Genomic DNA, 22,044 nt, shown 5'->3' with positions numbered 1-22,044 from the left:
GATCTTATGCTGTTGCCATCGCTTTTTTATAGGATGTGTTATTGTCGTTGTTGTGGAAACAGTCGCACAGTAGCTCACTATAAGGGATTTCCATCCATGATTAGATCCCATGTTTTTTCTTTCTGCTTGGCTTTACATTGCAATGTGCTGTAAAAGGTCACAGGACTTGCTTCTTTTTGCTCTTCACCCCAGAAAAAACGATTATTTGTTGTATATTGACTGGATTGTATATATTAGAATATAAACTTGAACACTGCATCATTATGGTGCCCGGTTATTTTATAAACTACTTGAGCTTTTTGGAATGCAACAATCAATAGTATCATTTTACTGTGCTTTTATTGTTATGTGGAGAATTAAAGACCGGTGATGCATCGTGCCGTTTCACGGTATGCATCCGGTTAGAAAGACGTGGGCGACGATAGCGATGCCCTGTGAGAGCTGAAATCGCGCGCGTGATCTCCCTGCATCATGACATCTGACGTGATTATCGGCATTCGAGAAGAAATTGTACTGGTGCGCTCAAATTTTCACCTGTAACCGTCCATCTGCTTTCCTTGTATCACCCATTATTGCCCGAAATTATATATTTCAGATTCAACCTTGTCTTGGAGTGATACCACTGTATCATACACATGGATTCTTTTTTTTTGACTGTAATCACTATTTGTTGAGGAGGTGCAAAAAAAAACTTTGATTTATTTGCACGAGATGATAGATGTGTACAATGTCAATTAATGATTTTCCATCTGTAGTACGACGTGGTGGCATAAATATACAGCATCTTCTTGACTGTTTTCGAATCATGTAAAAAGCAGGACTTGTTTCGCTGGTACAATTATATATACTTAGAATGTAATAATGTAGTTCGCTCATGGTCTTGTTTATTGCTAAGCTGAAAAACACGTATTTGCTTTCGAGATACTATTATATGACCTAATTTAGCAGAGACAGGTTAAAAAAGGCCTCATATTATTTCGCTCTTACGTATAAATTGCAAATTCGCAATTAGTCATGCTAACATAGTACATAGTCAATGCTTACTTCTCTGTTATCCTAGCGTGTTACACCAGTCAGGGGCCTGTCACGAGCAAACACGGGATGCATGTCGCTACGCAGTAGAACAACGAGGGCCGCTCCTGTCACAACAAGGTCTCTTGATAAACAATAACAGTAAACACTACTGTATGCCTCTTTATTTTATGGGGCTGTTTATATCTATGACATAAACTCAGATATGTGTTTGTATCTCTTTTCTAAATATACAATAACGCAAACTCAACACGTACACTTCCATCATCGTCTGGTTCAACAATATAAACAAAAATGTAAGAGGAGTACGTTGCGCACTATCAAAGTTTCATCTATATATATAATTTTGTCTTCGATGTACACTGTCATTCCATCAAAAGCCAGGTTTACTTTGTTGTCTCGGCTTGTAACCGTTTTTATGTGTGTGCGATCCAACTTCTTGACGAGAAGAACCCTTAATTAAAGCTGTAGTAAATACATCAAGGTCCAAGCAACAAAAGAAAAATGGGTTTAAATGACTCACTTTATTGTGTATACAATACAGCTCTCTATAATTTGTTTAAAGGTTACCAGAAATTGTTAAAAGATTTGTAAGATGAGCCAAAGACTTACATTTCTCGTACCACTACAATAGGAAGGCACATGTGTTTTCTCTACAAACGGTGCTGCCTGTCTTCTACATAGAGCTTATATTTCGGTTGAAGGAGACCCAATCAAGTCAAATATCATATCATTGAAAATCAACAACTTACACGGACTGAACATACTCGCTTACTCATCGAAGGACACAAAGAAGCGCCTATTACTACTATTTTAACCTGAGGATTGCAGGAACCTCGAAAACTTCCTATCTTGGACACCTCATACTCGCTAATACCCAACTCAGCAAAGAAGTCATATTTTATCTGTCAAAGTAAAAGTTCAAAACAAGTTAGCTTAATGCAAATTGGCAAAAGGAAAGAAGAAAATAGGGTGCTTTCTGCCGATCGTCGATAAATGTTTCTGTAATGTATATATATATTTGAGAAGTACGTAACAGTATCATCTCATACCGATACTTGACGTATATATTGAAGTTCCAAGATTTCAGAATCTGCTGTCTATGTCATGGGTATCATTAGCTACATACAAAATAGCAACATCTTGATGAAGAGAAGAAAACAAGGACTGCACGACATACACATTTGGAAATGATTTGCTTGCTGTTTTGCTGTGATTCTCAATGTCAAACAGTGAAAGCAGAATGGTTCTTGCATTGAGGTTTGGCTCTTGTCGCTTTTTGTCGATAGGGGTGCGCTAGGCAAAGTCAACCTGGGATCAGAAGCTTGGATTGAGCGAGGGAGGCTTTCACCAGTCAGCATCCGCGTCTAGTGCTGTAGTAATGTAAAAAAACGCCCTGCCCATAAATAGCCCAAGAAAATGTCTACAGCTTATAAAATAAAAACCATGCCCTTCTCACAGCCTGTAGAATAAAAACCATGCCCCTCTCACAGCCTATAGAATAAAAACCATGCCCCGCCTACAGCCTATAGAATAAAAACCATGCCCCGTCTACAGCTTGCAAAATAAAAAACATGCCCCATCTACAGCCTATAGAATAAAAACCATGCCCCACCTACAGCCTGCAAAATAAAAACCATGCCCCTCTCACAGCCTGTAGAATAAAACCATGCCCCACTCACAGCCTAGAGAATAAAAAACCATGCCCCGGCTACAGCCTATAGAATAAAAAACCATGCCCCTCTCACAGCCTAGAGAATAAAAAACCATGCCCCTCTCACAGCCTATAGAATAAAAACCATGCCCCTCTCACAGCCTAGAGAATAAAAAACCATGCCCCGTCTACAGCTTGTAGAATGAAAAACATGCCCCGTCTACAGCCTGCAAAATGAAAAACATGCCCCGTCTACAGCCTGCAAAATGAAAAAACATGCCCCGTCTACAGCTTGCAAAATAAAAAACATGCCCCATCTACAGCCTATAGAATAAAAACCATGCCCCGCCTACAGCCTATAGAATAATAAACCATGCCCCGCCTACAACCTATAGAATAAAAACCATGCCCCACTCACAGCCTAGAGAATAAAAAACCATGCCCCGGCTACAGCCTAGAGAATAAAAAACCATGCCCCACTCACAGCCTAGAGAATAAAAAACCATGCCCCGGCTACAGCCTAGAGAATAAAAAACCATGCCCCTCTCACAGCCTAGAGAATAAAAAACCATGCCCCTCTCACAGCCTAGAGAATAAAAAACCATGCCCCTCTCACAGCCTAGAGAATAAAAAACCATGCCCCTCTCACAGCCTGTAGAATAAAAAACCATGCCCCACCTACAGCCAATATAAGCTTTTTTGTGAGCCATGCATCAAAAACAAGACCTCTTTAGCCGCCCCATGATGTAAATAATTATACAGACCGCCTCATAACATAAAGTAGCCTTTTGTCGGAATATTACCTCTATGATAGCTTTCTGGAAAACAGTTTAATTAGTATTTGATAGCTTAATGTATGGTTCAAATATTTTGAGGCATTAACAAAAACTTACACTTGCAATGTCTATTGTATCAGCTCTGCAGAAGACGACTTGATATCCACAGAAATGCGGTTCCTCTTCCAATGACTGACTTCGCCAAATCTTCAAGTACTGCGCACAGCTTTCACCCCTCCACCCATTCACATTAGCAGCTTTTTTTTATAATCAGGCTATATATGATTATTTATATACAAATGTATCGACGATAAGGTTCTCGATATAGCGTTCAAAGTGGCGGGCTATGCCATCATTGTCTTTTTTTCATAGCCAGTGATGATCAGGCACTTCTGCGGACTACTAGCGCTTTACACATTTCTCTTTTTTAATACGCGTCGAGACATATCATCTTTGTGTTTTCCATTGAAGAGCAGTGTCATGACTTTGGTTGAAAGTGCTGTATGCATTATTGTCGATGAAGATGCGTGCTGCGCTGAAGATCATGTTATAGATTACAGTGGCAGTATGGTCGACTGCTTGCGGTAGCGGATAAACACTATAGTACACACAGCTCCACTTTATTATGCAAGTGGTTACAGCTCGTGCTAATGCTAGATCCACGTCTACCATCGAAGCATGTATGTTCAACTAATGGCTCAACTAATCAACATAAAGCATGCTGTTCGTAGCACTTCTAACAGGACAGTGCTGCTTGTAAGGGAAGGCATGAAAGAAAAGAAAGACATACTTGGACAGACGTCCAAAACCCAGCAGAAGAAAAAGACATGTTTTTTGTTTTTATACAGCGCAATGCTGGGGTTTTTTTACTTGAAATACTAAAAGAATGCTACATGGGAAGAAGAAAAGAAGGAGAGAGAGAGAGAGGCGAAGGGAAGAAGAGCAATCAAGACGCGTCTTCTTGATTCTCCAAGTACCCCTTCAAGTCGACCAGCAAGCCGATCACGCCCACATCTTTGTCGGCAGCAAGTGATTGCTGGAAGTCGTCGTTCATCGCCTTGACCTGGTTGTCAATGAGACGCTGTTGTTGTCGTTGTTGTTGCTGCTGCTGCGCGTTGCCACTGTTCTTCTTCTTGCTTTTCACCGAAGTGACCGCCTTATTCACCTTTCCGTGGCCATCCGATGTTGCTTTAAAAGTGACGGTGCCAGTAAACTTCTTGCTGCGATTCAACTCGGTGATTACCTTCATTTTGTAGGAGTGTTTTGAGAGAGAAAGAGAGAGAGAGAGAGAGAGCGCGTGTGTATGTGTGTGAGTGAAAGAGAGAGAAAGTGAGGCAGCAGAATTTATATCTACGCGATGCTTTTACATGTGGTCAGCTGAACCCAATTAAGAGTTGACAGCGTCACGTGTCCATCCAGACCATGCCAGGTTACACCGACAAGCACACTAGGCAATGGGTCTGCCATCTCACGAGTCACTGGGATTGCAATCAACCTGACATTCCCCTTTGCAATGTGCACACGCCAGGCTACACGTACACACTAGTCTCGTCTTTCTACACGGCTCTCATGGAATGTCTCGACTTGTTAAAGTATAAAAAGACGCGTTTTTTCTTTTACTCGACACTAAAGTTACAGAAGGTCTAGGCTATCCAAAACGGGTGCATGAAAGCATACGGAACAGTCAAAGATGGCTGCCCCTGCGACTGCAGATACAGTTACGCATAGCCCATGAGATTATATACAACATCTTTTGTAGGACCTGCTCCGCAGATGAAAAAAGACTCGTTTTCTAAAGTATGGACGGGTAACTCTCAAAGCATCCATAAGACTAGCAACCTTGCTTGTACGTGCTATATACTCTTCTGAAGGTGGATCAGAGTCGCATTCTTGAAGGACAGTTTCATGTGGACTCGCCCTCCCTATTCACTCTGTTTTTACAATGCGTGTGAGGCCTCATCGTCTCGATTATTGATCTTGCACAGAAAAGGTTCTGCTCACGCGAGCTTCATTGGTCATTAAACATAACTAGGCTGTGCACACTGCCTGCAAGGTTAAATCACACACACATTGGGACACGGGCAAAGCAAACAATGTTGAAATACAGCACAACGTGGGCTTTAACTTGGAGAGATAGAGAAAAAGAACGCGAGTCAGGTTAAGAGGGAGGGGCTTTTGGTCGACAACAATCATGCAGCAAAACCTGTCATTTCAACGTGCAGGCTGTCCCCCGGTGTATCGTCCACATACATCTACTCAAACTTGTCACACTTCGTTTACATACACTGTGGAGCTCTTTGTATATCTGCGGCCTATCTATACAGTACTTTTGCATCCATCACAACGGATCAGATGGCGCCACAACACAAAATAAAAAAGCAAGTTTGATAAATGCACGCGCATGAAATAGGCCCGAAGTTATTATTTAAGCAGTTTTTTCTTTTTCAACAATTTCTAATTATGACATGGAATGTTCAAACATTTTACACGAAGGCCTTGACGTGGTTCTCGCAAACGTCACGGAGCTTGGCCTCAAGGTCCTTGGAGAGGACACCCTGGGTGCGGATTTCGTCAAGAACAGCCTTGTGCTCAGACTGGCAGTGGCGAATAAAGTCCTTTTCCCATTCGACGACCTTGTTGACGGGGATCTTATCCAAGAAACCGTTGACACCGGCGAAGACGATGGGGACCTGGACCTCGATCGACAAGGGGGAGTATTGGGGCTGCTTCAACAATTCGGTAAGACGGGCACCACGGTTCAACAAGAACTGGGTGGAGGAATCCAAATCAGAACCGAACTGGGCGAAGGCGGCGACTTCACGGTACTGGGCCAAGAAAAGCTTGAGCGAACCAGCGACCTGCTTCATGGCCTTGGTCTGGGCAGCGGAACCGACACGCGAGACGGACAAACCGACGTTAATGGCGGGACGGATACCCTTGAAGAAGAGTTCGGCTTCCAAGAAGATCTGACCGTCAGTGATGGAAATGACGTTGGTAGGAATGTAAGCGGACACATCACCACCCTGGGTTTCACTAGATGATTGCTCAAGAGTTAGTCTTTCTCCTTATTTTCTGATGATTCATGCCATAGATGTGTGCTTACATGATGGGCAAGGCGGTCATCGAACCGTAACCGAAGCTCTTGTTCATCTTGGCAGCACGCTCCAAAAGACGGGAGTGGAGGTAGAAGACATCACCAGGGTAAGCTTCACGACCAGGAGGACGACGAAGCAAAAGGGACATCTGACGGTAGGCAACAGCCTGCTTGGACAAATCGTCGTAGATGATCAAAGAGTGGCGGCCGTTGTCACGGAACCATTCACCAAAGGCGGCACCGGAGAAAGGAGCCAAGTACTGAAGGGGAGCAGCTTCAGAGGCGGTGGCAGCAACGACGACGGTGTACTTCATGGCATCGTTCTCCTCAAGGGTGCTGACGAGCTGAGCAACAGTCGAACGCTTCTGACCCACGGCAACGTAGATACAGTAGAGCTTCTTGGCCTCATCGCTGCCGTTGTTCCAGTTCTTCTGGTTAAGGATGGCTTCCAAAGCGACGGCGGTCTTACCAGTCTGACGATCACCAATGATCAATTCACGCTGACCACGACCGATGGGGACCATGGAGTCGACAGACTTGATACCAGTCTGCATGGGCTCGTTGACAGAGTGACGGGGCAAAATGCCAGGAGCCTTGACCTGGACACGCGAACGGCCAACGGTGTCCAAAGGACCCTTACCGTCAATGGGGTTACCAAGGGCATCGACAACACGACCCAAGACGCCAGGGCCGACGGGAACGTCGACAATGGCACCAGTACGCTTGACGGTGTCACCTTCCTTGATCAAACGATCGTTACCGAAAACGACAATACCGACGTTGTCGGCTTCCAAGTTGAGGGCCATACCCTATCGTCGTTGTCAAGACAACACCAAAAACACGGGCAATCCCAAAGTGTTAATAGAATATCTCTACTTTTTGTTCTCCCTTCTTGTGATGAGAGCATGTCCCCTCCCATTATTTTCCTTCGTTTTGTTTACCTTCAGTCCGCTCGAGAATTCAACCATTTCTTCGGCCTGGCAGTTCTTCAAACCGTAAACACGGGCAATACCGTCACCAATGGACAGGACACGACCGGTTTCCTGGAGGTCAGCCTCAGCAGAGGCGCCGAGAATGCGCTGCTCAAGAACGGACGACACTTCAGAGGTCGAGGGCTTGGCAGTGGCATAGTTTCTCAAGGCAGTGGCGGCACCAGCAGCATTGATGCGCATCTAATTATACAAAAATGTTGAATTTTTCGTTAAAGTCTGTTTGATTTTCGATAATGGTTCTTTGTTTCGTGCATTGTCGAGTGGTTAGAAATTACTCACAGCCGGAGCCTTGGCAAAGGTGGCCAAAGTAGGGCGTGCAAGACGGGCAGCGTTTCTCAACATGATGAAGCACGGGGTTGGGCGCTGAATGAAGAGGGGTGGTTGTTTTTTCTCAGTGACCAGAAAAAATCCTCTATGCGGAAGTGTTTATGATGTGACTGTGAATCGCGCCAGGGTGCGGTGGTTTCCTGTCTGCGCAGTTACAGCACAGATCCCTTGACACTTTAAATTTTGACGGCTCACCTTCCATCACATCACAACGCGTTGCATATATAATCTTTTTTTATTATACTTCACTTTCGTAGCGTCAATAAGCATTGAAGCATTCATATTTTACTAATCTTCTTGCAAGGCTGTATGCAGAGTTACCCCTCTCTCTTCCATATGTAGCAGCGGATAGTAACGAGCCATGAGGTTCCACAGCATCACGCGACAATTCTGTCATATAACAGTTCCATATGTGAGCTTATCAACAGCTCAACACCCTTCCCCTTAGGTCTTACGATCCAAAACCAAGGTACACTGTGGGGTATCCAAGTGTGGGCAACCCAGCAACAACCTTGTCCAAACAACATCATAGCCAGGGTTACAGACTTAATCAAGATATACTTTTTTTTATTTTTGTACAGAGCACATTATTGCTGCTTAGCCCAGGTAGAAGGGTTAGTGCGGTTGCAGATAAGAGCGGCACGGTCAAAGTCGTTGCGGTTCTTGTTGGCCACGATCTGGAAGCAAGTAGCGCCACCTTGGCGAGCGACGATGGTGGACCATGAGAGGAAGATTTCCCAAACACGAACACTGTATGTACACAGTATTAGCAAACGATTGACGATACAATAACAAGCACATAAAATAGAAAGAAATAATATAACTTACATCTTGTCACCATATTTGGCGCGCAAAGGCTCCTTGTTCTTATTCCAGTTGTGGTACCATCGCTCCAAAGTAGCGGAATAATGGACACCAACGGTATCGACGTTGTGGATTTCGAAGCCAGCAGTCTCAAGCTGGTTGATGTACCAGTTAAGAGGAGTAGAAGCATCAGCGCCAGGGAAAATGTACTTGGCCATGAAAAGACCCCTATTAAAACAGAGGAAGCATTGCCCCCGAGTTAGAGAGATAAAACTTGATGCAGCACACAGTTAAAAGTCAGGGGCAGACAGAATACATACCAGATGAAATCTTCGTATTGCCATGTAGCACGGAGACCAGCGACCTGCATGTAGAACATGCCATCATCATCCAAAAGTTCACGGACATCATGCAAGAAAGTCTGGAAACGACGGATACCGACATGCTCAGCCATCTCAACACAAGTGATCTTGTCATACTTGGCACCAGAGGGGAAGTTGCGGAAATCCATGCAAACAAGCTTGGCCTTGTCGGCGATGCCCTGTTCCTCAAACTTCTTGTTACCGTATTGAACCTGGTTACGCGACAAGCTGACGCCAGTGGACTCACTGCCGTAGTGCTTGGAGGCGAAACCGGTCAAAGTACCCCAGCCACAGCCAATGTCCAAGTGCTTCTCGCCTTCCTTCAGGTGAACCTTTTCGCAAATCAAACGCATCTTGTTTTCTTGAAGTTCCTCGAGCGTCTCGCGCTTGTTCTTGTCAGAAATGATACCGCTGGTGTAGACCATCAAGGGACCCAAGAAGCCTTCATAAAAATCGTCGCCACGGTCATAGTGATCACGGACCTGGTTCTCGTCCTGCTCACGCGAGTGCCAGAAGGTCTCGGGCAACCACTGGGTCAAAAAGAACTTGAACTGGCCAAGGGTGAACTGGAAAGCAGCCCAGTCGTGTCGGGCTTCCATAATCTCAAGAGGATCGCCGTTGAAATCAATCTTGCCTTCAAAGTACGACTCGAAAAAGAGCTCCATGGGGATTTTGTTGCGACCATAGTAAGATGCCTTGAGTTCGGGGTCATGGATGGTGATGTATTCTTCAATAGGCTTGCCAGGAAGCTCGACGCGGTTGCGATAGCGCGACGCGAAACGCGAAGTCAAGTAAAGAGTGCAGGCCAGGATGGGCAAAAACATAACGACAGCCAAAACTAAAAAGAACCAAAAGGGGAGTCCCAGCGTGTAGCTAATATATGCAGGGACACCAATGGCAACGCCAAAGAACACGCGATTGTCAAAGGTCTGATTGCCAGCACCTTGAGCCGGTAACGTGGCATTCTGGATGGCGGCCCAGGAAGTGGGCTTGTAATTTTCAGCACCCATCTACACAAGTTGCAATCTCCAACCGTTAGCACTATCGCCATCTGATGACTACCATTGCTAAAGACTCGTTTTTAATAAGAAAAGATAAAGTTACCCTTTATTTTTTTGTTTGACTGGACCAAAGGGAAAAGAAAGGCGACGTTTCCTCGTTTCCGCCAAATTTTTCGGGTCTTGTATCCTTTCGATTTGGCTATGCGTGTGCAACACTAAAAAAAAACTTTATCTTTTCAAGGAGCGCATCCCGTTTCCTGCCAAACGACCGTGCAGTGCCAAGTGCATGCAAGGCCACAAAGTATCTTTGACAAGCGTTAGAGGCTATTTATCACAGTAAATAGATCATTTGCTCGTCTTTGAGCTCTTGGAGGAGATGACTCTTACTGCTTTTTGCCCTGCATTTTAGACATCACCGACGCGCTAGATATACGAATTCGGTAGCTCGGGCGCCGATCCAAATGATTATCTGTGAATGGATGAAAAATGCACACGTAATGCCATGCTCATTGGATGCACATAACATATGCTTGGGCTGCATATACTGTCTTCAAGAGTACATAGTATTACCGGGATGCAAATACTGCACGTATAGAGTGACATGATATCTCGCCTCGACGATAACAGCAGATAACTAAAAAAGACGCGTTCCCAATCTCGTCCTCCAAGTCATCTTTTCTTTTCTCTGTTCTAAACAGATATAGTGGGTAGTATAAAGCTACAGCTGCTAAAGCAAAATTCCCAATTTTCATATACAAAGGTTGCAAAAATGTTTAATACCGACGTTTACTGAAACCATTCTTCTTCGTCAAAAGGCGCCGCGTTTCGATTCTAAAAGGATGGATAATGCGAACTTGGATCGCCGGCGCCTGCGACCGGCCCTCTTTTAATTTTGACCCTGCGGAGCCCAAGTTGGCACGACCCTGGTTGGCCTGATGCTATTAGACAGCGCCTCGTAAAATGATCCAGACACACCTTGTTCCAGAATGTCTTATTGTCGCGGCGTTTTCAGTGCCGATCATTAAGAAGAACTCCTAGTTACAGTCGCTGTAGGTCAGTGATTAGCAAACCCATCGTTAAGTTTCTTGATTATATTTTAAATAGCCATATTTTCCGCGTGAGGGCAAGAAAAATTTACCTAGTGCCACCTGGCCTGTTATTGATGCATATAAGATGTTTGAGCAAATTATAAATGAATAGATTTCATAAATGGATAGAGGTATATGACAAGCTTTTTCTTTTATATCTTTTCACTGGTAAATATTGCTTGGCTAATTTGGCCTTGGCCATCGGGGTCTGAGCTTGGCTGTGTGAATTTGGCGTGCCCTGCCAAAGGCTTATTACTTGGCGACATGGGTTGCAGCTGTCGTGATTGCCGTTTTTCGGGTGCGCGAATTTTTTACCATTTTCGGCGATTGCAGTAAAAGTAGTCGTTCTGGCAGGAAAACCAGTGTTACTGAGCTACTCTACGCACTCCACTCGAACAACCTGATTAAAGTACCAACCTCACAGCGATTAACTTTTAATATGTCCACCAACATGAACTGAATTTACGAGATATCCGACAAAAAGAAAAGCCTAAATGATGATCGTCCTCTAGAGAAACCAAAGCAATTGCCAATTAAAAAGCTCAATTCTAAAACCAACAAGCCCGCAGCAACAAACGAGCAAGAAAAAAAACTGACAATACTTTACTAGGTAAAAAAGAGCTAATTGCTTGTGTGAAACTGAAGTTTGTTGTTAAGGTTGTATGAAAAACTTGTCGATTCTTTGACCATACCTAAATATGGGAAGGATATCGAGAACCATAACGACAATCGAAAAGAAAAAGCAACCAACGCATGCGGAACCGATGAAGCAGCCAAAGCTCGTGCAGAAAGAGAAGCAGAAGCCAAGGCTCGAGAAGAACGTGCCAAGAAGCGATCTGGCATTCGAGATTCTTCTCAAAAAGCAAAAGAAGCAGGAATATCAAGCGAAAGAATTCACAATGAACAATGTGAAGTACGTAAATTACAAGGGGATGTATGGTAGATCCTAACAAATATGGCGTGTATACTTGTTATTATAGCGATCAGCCCGTCCATTTGACTTTACAATTTGAATATCCAATCACTCTTGTCCCCAACGTCGATAACGCTTGTTTCATCGATAGCCTTCTGCAAATACTGTTAAGATTGATTATGCCGTATATTCCTGAACCTGCTAGAATCGGCAGCGATGAAAGAGCACGGTTACTCTTATGACTTTGGACTGCGCCGGAACATAAGGATTTTACTCGACCTGTCTTGCCGCTCCGCCAATTTGCATGGAATCACGAGTGCATCCTTTGGCATTTGCATTTGGAGATCCATCAGATGTGCTACAATGCTTCCTTAGGGATAATGATATCATATGGTGGATTCGCATCTATGATTTAAGACACTGCTCAGGGCTAGCAAAACATCAACACTCAACGATAATAGCGCCAAAGTGTGGATTCGGGACGTCTGTGTTGATGCAGAAAAAATCCGCACGAGCTCATCTCTCCTTCACCTGACTGACAAAGACTTTGAGGAGGATGACCTTGGAAACTACTGCACAAATGGCTTTAGCGAAATGTTGCAGCAAAAGGTTATAAACGCCAAGGTCGAAAGCAAAAACCTCATTTTTCGTAACATTGTCAGCTATGCCGAGTTCATCGTCGTTCAATGATTGGCAATTAGGCAAAGATCACGACTGGCGCTTAAAATATGCGAGCAACAAAAGCAGCATGGTTTACTATCCTGACCAGATAGAGATCGGCAAAGTACTATACCAGCTATGTGGTAGAATGTATAGCACACATTCTACTGGTTTTCAATACAAGTCAGCTTGCAGAGCGACTGATGGCAATATCTACGAATTCGACAATACTCCATACAGCAATATAGAAGAAGAAGACATCGACCGGCGGTAGTGAGCTTAATCTCTATATCACACCAGACAGTGAAGTTTCAAACTGATACTAAGTAGCTAATATATTTTAATAAGAATTCTTAACGACCCTGTAATCTTAGAGCTCCTCCAAAAAGCTATAAAACAAGTATCAACTACTTTTCTTTTCCCTCTTCCCTCTATATAATACGTCAATGTCTGGATCTTCGCTCTTCAATATTCACTCCTATTTCTTATTCTCTGGTTAAGTTTAATTATGTACAAGGTACTATATGCTAATAATTAATAGAAAACTAGCTTGGAAAAGTGGATCATTTATTAGATGAACCACGATTGATATGATAGTTACGACGGTTACAGTTGTACCCCCGTTTTTGCAACCGAGGGTTTTCCGATTTATTTTTGCAAAAAGTGAGGATTTGCAAGTAACGGGGTAAACAATTCTGCTTTAAGTATACACTGGATAAGTCATCCTATTAACACTAGCCCATTGTTTATCTGTCAGAGATGATGTACGATACGTTCTTTGGGAATATTCATACAGCTCTAAATGTTACTACTTGCATATATAAGACCGTCCTTTCATTGAAGCTGTCTAGTGGTTTGATAATTATTAGCTCTTTTGAGCATGACAAAATCGTTCCGCAAGTTCACATCCAAGCAAGAGGATCGAACGTACGACGAGCACTTGAGCTGGTGGTGGACCAAAGCGCTGATTCGCCTATTCCAGGGCCAACGTCGAAGGAAAAACAGGTTGCAATTGCAGGAGTTTTGAGCTTTTTGGATAATATCGATAACTACGACTTAAAGAAGTCTTTGCGTAGGATTCCAGAGAGTCTCAGGCAGCAATCATTCTCCCGACAGTCATCCCTTGATGACTTCTTCGATATGTAGTCAAAAGCTCCTTTGAGCAAACATTTTATTTCTATATCTATATGTAGTGTGTTCCCTTTTTCTTATATCTTCAACATATCTTTTGTGGATGCAATCCAATCAGTGCTATATATGTGTCCCGATTCTACTGGCTCAACTACCAAATAATAATTTTTATGTATTTCGACAATAAATACATCTTCATATTTACATATTTATCTTGCAGTAACCGCATCATTTTATTCCTCATAATTCGCAACAGATGCTTCTTTCAGTTGATATTGCAAAAATTGAAGCTGTTTTTACCCCGATAACATGCAAATCGTATAAACTCATTTGCAAGTTGCAAATTTGCGAAACTACTAAGTTTTTTTTTTGATTTTCAAAAAAAGTTGCAGATATACGAGGAATTGCAAAACCAGGGGTTGCAAAAACCGGGGTACAACTGTATACAGAGTCATAGTAAGCTAAATCAACGTTAGCTATTTGTATGATCAACTCAAATGAGGCACAGAAAAGACAAGAAGTACGTAAAATCCTGAATACCGATTTATGATCACGGCAATTATGAGGAATGCGAACGTTTGTAGATCATTCAGTACACGGGCTTGATGTCAGATGATGTGTGCTAGATGAACCTACTATAATCATCGTACTTGTCAATAGTACAGAGTAGTAATTGATGAAGGAGTATGCTACAAGTACGATAAATATAATATGATGCATACTGTCAACCCTACATATTTACTATGACGAGCTGTTTTAGACTCTCACGTTGGACATGACACAGTAGGACCAGCTAGATCGAGTGCATCACTTTTTTATGCGGTATGAATTTTAACAAGGCGTTAGCGCGGGTGCTGATATAAAAAAAGGGCAGGGCCCGTCTCACTGTCAGCTTCCCATTTTCCTCATCGAGTGTCAATGCCCGCTGTATTTCTAATATACGTATGATACTTTTTGCTCGTCTTGACGTTTGTTAATTCTTCCATCAAGCCGAATAGTGCGACGGGCAGCAGAAGTGAGAGGACATTGTTGACATTGTAAACATTGTTTTACTCTTAGTCGCACGGAAAGGCTTGCTGTTTCCAGTCCTTGTATAAGTAACTCACCATGTTAAATAAAGAGCAAGCATTTGATTACAAAAAGAGATGGAGCAAACAAAAGGAACACTGAGCTGGCGGAACCAGTTGGGTGGCAACCTCACCTATGCAAGAAGCACGTGGAAAGAAAATACAGCGACATGAACACTCGATGGGGGTAATGGGCAGCCGCGCACACGCCTTGCTACAATTCATCACCGCATAAAAAGAGTGATGCACTCGATCTAGCTGGTCATACTAGTTGGCAGTATGCATATACGAACCTTTTGTATTTATAGCATACTTCTTCATTGCTGTAACACTGTGATGTTGGTGATACATCTTTGATAGAGAAGCACTCATGAATCTACATGAAGATTGTCTTCATACTTGGGTATATAAGGCTACTCTGTGCTCTGAATGGATGCTCTGGATGCTGGAAACATGTAGGCAGAATTGCCTTTTTTAGGTGACTTGGCAATAGTTTAAACTGTCGCTTTCATATTGTATATCAAAAGGATGAAGTATCTGATGCACGTTTAGTATGTGAAATTGCCGCTTACACCTGCAATGCACTGTTAGGCCAAGTGGGCTTTTACGTAAAGTGTTGTTGGTGCAGTGATTACACAGTAAAGAAAAAGTAGGTGTGCGCAAGGGGTATGTCCTAGTAAGTTTTCAAAAAGAAGTAAAACGATGGTAACACTCATCCTTACCACGGACTTCATACGCTGTCGAAAGAATTTTTCTTTATTTAACAGGATCTGCCGGTCAAGATTTGCCGCTCACCGCCGTTTGATATTTCAGTGTAATAGCCCCTTATCCAGTTTATAAAGACGATGAATAAAAACGACTATTACTACGATTAGAGATACTTGAAGAGCATACAAACAATCAAGTGTTATTTGAGAGCGATATCTCACGGTGGCAAGTGGCATCTATGAGGCTGCCAGTGGTTCCTAAAACAACACACTAGTCAAGGGATGATAAATAAATAAAATAAATATCCAAGTACGGGATTCTCAGCTTTTGCATATCAAGCGGATAACCGTTATACCGATGCTGATGCGCGAGCACATGGCTGCCTATCATGGTGTTCATGCATATCATAAAGTGCTGCAGTAATGTACAACTCGAAATTAAATTTAGCTCCAATACAGTAGGCGGACGCCATATAATGTATAGTAAAATAATATTTTAACGCCAATATCTAAAGAAAGGTAAAAGTTAAAACATCTTCACACCATGATACTAGCGCAGTGGTATACACTACAATTTAATAAATAGTAAATTAGGGACGATCACCTCTCCGTGTTAGAAACCCTAACCTTTTATTCCTTCTTCGAGGGCTGTAATTAGTCAATCAGCACGAGCTGTTCGATAACCATACAGTGTCGCGGTGTGTGTTCTTTATATTCAATAAGACAGCTTGCTTGTAGATGATGATGCTCTGCTTGGACTCTTCTTTGTTTGTCCTTTACACACACGCACAAAGAGGGGGTCGAGTAGAATAATCAAACTGAGCTCAGTTCTTTCTTCTCCTCCTCAATTGTGCATATTCCCCCTTTGTTCAATTTTTTTTAAAGAGGCACGAAAATTGAGCAAGTAGAAGCCTTTATTCTTCCTCTTCGAGATTCAATTATTCCTTTTATTATATCACTCTTTTCTTTGGCTCTGTTAATTTTATTCTACGAGTTAATTGACAACATAATCTAAAAAACAAATGGTGCAACATGTTTATACTCAAGTCACCAGCTACCAAGTCTTACAGCGGGATTTCTCTACCAACACGGCATTGGTAAAACAAGCCAATGGCGAAGTACGCTCGCTCCCAATTGGTGGACCTTATACCATAAACAATGCATCAAACGTACTAGTTGGCGATGTTTGGGTTATGAGCGGTCAAAGCAATATGCGTGGAAACGCCTTTTACAGCGACCCGTGGGCCGATCCACCCACCACATATCCAGAGTATGTCGATGGCATGGTTCACTTGTTTCAATCCAACGAGTCTTGGACCCTCGGTCACGAACCAACGCATCGAATCGACCAATCGGTACGCCAAGTTGACTATGACCTACCTGACCCGAGTGTTAGCAATAAAAATTACTACAAACGCCGAGGTGTTTCTTGTGGAATGGCCTTTGCCAAAGCATACAGAGAACGAATCGACGTGCCTGTTGGACTTATGGCAACAGCCCATGGCGGCACAAATATGGCGCAATGGAGTCCACAGTTACTGGAAACGACTGATAACCCATACAACAATACACTCTATGGCGCCATGCTCGGTCGAATTGGCAAGATTGAGAATCAAGTTGCCGGTATTTTATGGTACCAAGGCGAATCGGATGCCGAGAGCAGTGCCCTTTCGGCGGAATACCAGCAAAACCTACAGAATTTTATTAGCACCACACGAACCAAACTCAACAGCACTCGCCTCCCTTTTGTATATGTACAAATCTCGCGTACCGTCAGCGAGGATAATAACGACAGCGGCTGGAACGAGGTCAGAGAGGCACAACGATTATTAAACGACAAACGCTGGGATACGGAACGTGTTGGTGCAGTCTCAAGCATCGATCTTGAAATGGATGATTATATTCATTTATCCGCAGAGGGTCAAAAGGCGGTTGGTCATCGGTTGGCGGTTACTGCAACGAATTCCTTATTGAAAAACAAGGCGGGCACGAGCAGTCCAACATTTGGCAACGTTACTTTTGAGCAAAAAGCGGTGGCAGCTAATACCACATCCTCATACGCTATACAATCTACTTTATTGGTTCGATTTAAAAATATGGACGAAGGCGAGTGGAAGTCTCAAGATGACGATAAAGTTCTTGGTTTTACGCTACATGATAGCAACGGGGAGCTCGTAAACGTGATTTACAACGCAGAAATACAACAAGACAAGAAAAGCGTACGACTGTTCCTGACAAGAGATGCCAAGAGCTTGGACTCAAAGAATGTATTTCTATACTATGGATACGGAATGGATCCAATTTGTAATATGGTTACCAAGAGTGAGATGGGCTTACTCACATTTGGACCGGTACCAATAGAGCTTAATTATTAGTAGTATGTAGTGTAGTAGATCTGATTAATGATATTCCAAATTCTTGACAAAAAGCAGGCAGTATTTAGAATCGCTCCATCTCATATTTTGTCTTGGTAAACATCATCTGGAACAGACGTAGGCCTTGTAATTCGCTTATTATACAGTAGTATCATGTACATGAGCTTTTCTGATGCACCTGCTGGTAGTAAGTATATAGAAGATTAATCATTGTCCCAAAGGCGGCTAGTACATCCTACTGGCGCTGATAATGTACTCATTTTATAATACAAGTATACTGTCAGTTATTAACATTATGTATTTAGAACGCACGATATATGACGGAATGGACATACATTTTATAGCGTAAAATACCTTCGGCCCATTTTGAGCACCTTCCGATGCATTCGCGGCACCTCAAACGCATTCAAAGCGGCATCTACACGCTTTCAAAAGCGTGTAAAAGTGCTTGAAGGCTTTCTACATATCGAGACGTATAGTATTCAAAAAAATCATATGTATCAAAAGAAGTGTATTATGAAGGTGTGCACGGGAAGAAACAGGCTCACGTATTATGTGATAGAATTGTGCGTGTGAATAGATCTACTACCACTACTATCACTGAATTTATGCTGCTGAGATGAAAGTGTAAATAATTAATGTACGTACTAAACCGGTAGTACGTAGAATAGTTGTAAAATGTGGTATAAATCAACAAAAAAATAAAAAGAATGAAGGGTAAGGGAATGAAAAGGGGAGTCGGGCCTCTCGTATTATAGCATGAGATTATTTACATTTTCCGTCATGATGATGTCCAGCACAGCTGACATAACTCGTTGCAAGATAGTACGGTCAGTGGCGTCCGTACAGTGAGTGTATATGGTTTTTCTTGGGTTAGCAGACAACCACTCAAAGCGCGATTTGAAGTAAGTTATTGCTTTATCGTAATCATCACCGCCTAAAAAACAAGAACAGCATTTTACAGTTCAACAATAAATTAGCTGTGTTTGCGGCGATGTCTGAATTTCTGATGTGATGAGGCTGCTTAATACCTTTGTAGTCATCAAAGTAAGTGGCAATTGGTGAATATTTGATCTTTTTGCGAAAAATATCGACCTTGTTCATAAGCAGAATCATAGATGTCTTTTGAAACCAATGAGAGTTACTGATATTTTCAAAGAGCATCATGGCGTCAATCATCTAATTGAAAGAGTAAGAGGGTTTTCCGCATGGTTGACATTAGTAATAAGTTCAACATCTTCTTCGCCTTGGTACGTTGTTCCTGATGATAATAATACCTGATTCTGTACAGTAGAGATTGAAGAGATAAAGAAGAGTCAACAAACTTGCTAACATCACTACCATGATGATATGCTATATTCAAGACAAGCAGTGGCCATAGTGACATGAAGAGAAATTTACCTACCGAGTTCCAGTCTTCAATCATACACTTGTCGTAACCACTCATTGCAACCACAAAGATAATTGCTGTAATATCCTCAAAGCAATGGATCCTACAAAGAGTGTCAGGTTTGGCAACGTGAGTACATACATATAATTCAATATATAAACGTGTATATTGTTGTGTCACGGCCCTCCAGCCTACCATTTTCTCCGTTCACTTCTTTGTCCTCCGACATCAACAATTTGGTACGTCAACGCTCCCATGTAAACTGTTGTTTCTACAATACCAATCGTCTTGACACGACATCGTACAATGTCTTGCTCGCTTGGTACATAGGTAGGTTTCCATAGCGTATCCAATTGTTCGTAATAGCTATATATACAGATAGATAAGTCCAATAACAGATGGTTATTATTGTTTTTTTAAATTGAACGAATATGGCGCAAACACGACTACAGCAATAGTAACATGATAGATACTATACGTACTATTGAATATTGTCATGTAATGCAAATTGATTACCCATTTGACAAATTTTCTGTATACCACTGTCATTCCAGAGTTCTTTGAGAGGTTCCAAGTACAACTGAGGGTAAGGCTGGCCTGGAGTAAGATCGGGTATCGCCGATTGAATTAAAGAGATGTGTGCCTGTTTGAATACAAAGAAAGCAAAGAAGAAGATCCAGGCTTCTGATTTCAATAACATGTATTCTAGAAAATCGGGAGTTAATATAGTAATTACGATTACTTACTGTCAAGGATTCGTTCTCAAGACCGACATTGAACTTTTCGAGCGCGTCTATTAACACTTGCATAGCTTCAATGACGTTACTGAACACCGTTGTCCGGAAAGATTCTTTTTCGTCGGCATCGAAGCCGCATGTATGGATTAGCCGCATTTGTCTCGAAACTGTTGATTTGCCCGATTCGCCAGCACCTTTATAGTTGATTGTAATGGATTCAATTATACAAACAGGTAAAAGGATCCATAAGACCCACAGGTTAGCACTTTATGGATCGTGTGCATCATTATATATAGTTATATAAACAGACACTAATTATTTCTTTCTATGAAATAAACAAATTGTTGACGCTTATGTACCGAGCAATAAAATCTTGGCTTCGCCCTTTAATCGTTTCTTGTCCTTTATAATCTGTTTATCGATGGCTTTGCTTTTTGATCCATCTGGATCTCGACGGACAAAAAACGAACTTGTTCGATTTCCCATGTTGTTGACGTTGTCGATGTATTTATCTCTTTCGCTGTGAAATGTACAAATCTGCGAGTTTTCTTTTAAAAAAAAGTGATAGTAATATGGAGGGGGGAAACAGAAGAAGAAACAAAATATAGCAAGAAAGCGCGACCGAGTAATATTTAAAAGAAATGAAAGGAACAGACTGAGCCGCATCAGACTACTACGCGCACAATACAGGCAACACGTCCCGCACCCCATCCTTGGATACCTGCGCTCGTGAAATTAAATAGAAAACGTTACCCGGAGCAGTAGCAGCACTGGTGCTGGCATACGACAACAGGGTAGCAGTCTATATTGTTTTTGTATTAGTGCCGGAAAGAAAGGTGTTATGCACCTTCAAATCACCGTGCCACTCGGACTTTTGGGCTGGGGTACCGAATTGACAAAGTAGGCAATTGTACTTGCTGACGCCAAAATGATCAGCAACATGAGAAATATAACTAACTGGATTCTTTACTAAGCTGTATAATAGCAATAAATAATAAGACCCAACAGAAAAAACATCCGAGTAATATAGCCATTAATAAAAGCTCCATCCATTAAGGTAGAGAGAAGTAGCTGCTTGGTTCCGATGTTGGGGTTATTCAAAGTACGAAAAGAAGTTAATACTAATAGGAAACATTTCCGAACTTTTGGTTTTTTTCGGAGGCAGAATAACCGACGTCCTGTGGCCTATTTATGGCAGGTAAATAAGAATTCAGGTCTATTTGGATCTCGATTAGAAGAGCAGCATTAGAATAAAACTTTAAAGTGTCTTTTTTGTGGAAAGATGACTAAAGTAACGACGCTACATAACGAAGAAATAGACAACCAAGAAGTACCTTACTCTGACACAGCATGAATACGCGTAAAGCTTCTTTTCGAGCAGTTGCGTGGCTAGCCACGAAATTTTACCTTTTTGAAATGATTGTCCGGTGCGTAGCGCTGTGACACAGCATGCCCATATTTCGAACTAAAAAAAGGTTGTTCTCAAATCTTTTTACGTATACAAGCTATGCGTGCACATGTCTAGTATTAATATCGGGTAAAAAGCTAAATCGCTATATCGTTTTCACGATTATCGTCGATGAGCAGAGCAACTTGCACGATCTGCAAAGACTAAATTTGCTCGCTGTGGTGAAATAATATGAATTCTACCTCCTCCTATCATCGTGCGGGCACATCAACGATTATGGAGATAATGTGCACTGTGGGGCGCACGACGTCATGTGGTACGGCAAAGAACATTTCTTCCTTTCTTATATGCTGGACACTTTACACATTATGTAATGTAGGCGCTACAGCTTTCCTGCTGATGATCGATTCTCATAGCAGCTTAACACACAATACAAAAATTCTTTGTTAACCGGCGGGTAAGAGAGTTCCAATAACTTTATAATGGAAAATGACAGCTTGTTATTGTAGACACCTAACTGTCAAGG

The 22,044-nt window shown here is 42.3% G+C and overlaps 4 protein-coding genes across 4 annotated transcripts; 1 reads left to right on the top strand and 3 right to left on the bottom strand.

Annotated features, from left to right (window-relative positions):
- Positions 1 to 5,945: 5,945 nt before the first annotated feature.
- On the bottom strand, positions 5,946 to 7,992 carry BDB00DRAFT_956528 (ATP synthase subunit alpha; the record flags this gene model as incomplete). The annotated part of the gene is made up of 4 exons (XM_053129655.1): positions 7,828 to 7,992; positions 7,498 to 7,728; positions 6,566 to 7,365; positions 5,946 to 6,495 (listed from the first exon to the last, which is right to left on the bottom strand). The coding sequence occupies exons 1-4, from the start codon at positions 7,888 to 7,890 to the stop codon at positions 5,946 to 5,948; spliced, it is 1,644 nt and encodes a 547-aa protein (XP_052980056.1). The 5' UTR covers positions 7,891 to 7,992.
- A 470-nt stretch (positions 7,993 to 8,462) lies between these two features.
- On the bottom strand, positions 8,463 to 10,051 carry BDB00DRAFT_763061 (S-adenosyl-L-methionine-dependent methyltransferase; the record flags this gene model as incomplete). Its single annotated transcript, XM_053119375.1, has 3 exons — positions 8,463 to 8,625; positions 8,704 to 8,907; positions 9,000 to 10,051. The coding sequence occupies 3 exons, from the start codon at positions 10,049 to 10,051 to the stop codon at positions 8,463 to 8,465; spliced, it is 1,419 nt and encodes a 472-aa protein (XP_052980055.1).
- Positions 10,052 to 16,630: 6,579 nt separating this feature from the next.
- On the top strand, positions 16,631 to 17,983 carry BDB00DRAFT_906039 (SGNH hydrolase-type esterase domain-containing protein; the record flags this gene model as incomplete). Its single annotated transcript, XM_053128597.1, has 1 exon — positions 16,631 to 17,983. One exon carries the CDS (start codon positions 16,631 to 16,633, stop codon positions 17,981 to 17,983), a length of 1,353 nt encoding a protein of 450 aa, XP_052980054.1.
- Positions 17,984 to 18,735: 752 nt separating this feature from the next.
- Positions 18,736 to 20,682, bottom strand: BDB00DRAFT_906034 (putative guanine nucleotide-binding protein alpha-2 subunit; the record flags this gene model as incomplete). The annotated part of the gene is made up of 7 exons (XM_053128596.1): positions 20,470 to 20,682; positions 20,120 to 20,304; positions 19,856 to 20,016; positions 19,569 to 19,739; positions 19,389 to 19,476; positions 19,015 to 19,162; positions 18,736 to 18,920 (listed from the first exon to the last, which is right to left on the bottom strand). The coding sequence occupies exons 1-7, from the start codon at positions 20,594 to 20,596 to the stop codon at positions 18,736 to 18,738; spliced, it is 1,065 nt and encodes a 354-aa protein (XP_052980053.1). The 5' UTR covers positions 20,597 to 20,682.
- Positions 20,683 to 22,044: the final 1,362 nt, after the last annotated feature.

This window comes from Zychaea mexicana, assembly GCF_025766255.1.
Source record: "Zychaea mexicana strain RSA 1403 chromosome Unknown BDB00scaffold_33, whole genome shotgun sequence".
In the NCBI taxonomy this organism is placed as follows: Eukaryota; Fungi; Mucoromycota; class Mucoromycetes; order Mucorales; family Lichtheimiaceae; genus Zychaea; species Zychaea mexicana.
The sequence above is the reverse complement of the archived record's forward strand: the minus strand, read 5'-3'. Positions and strand labels throughout refer to the sequence as shown.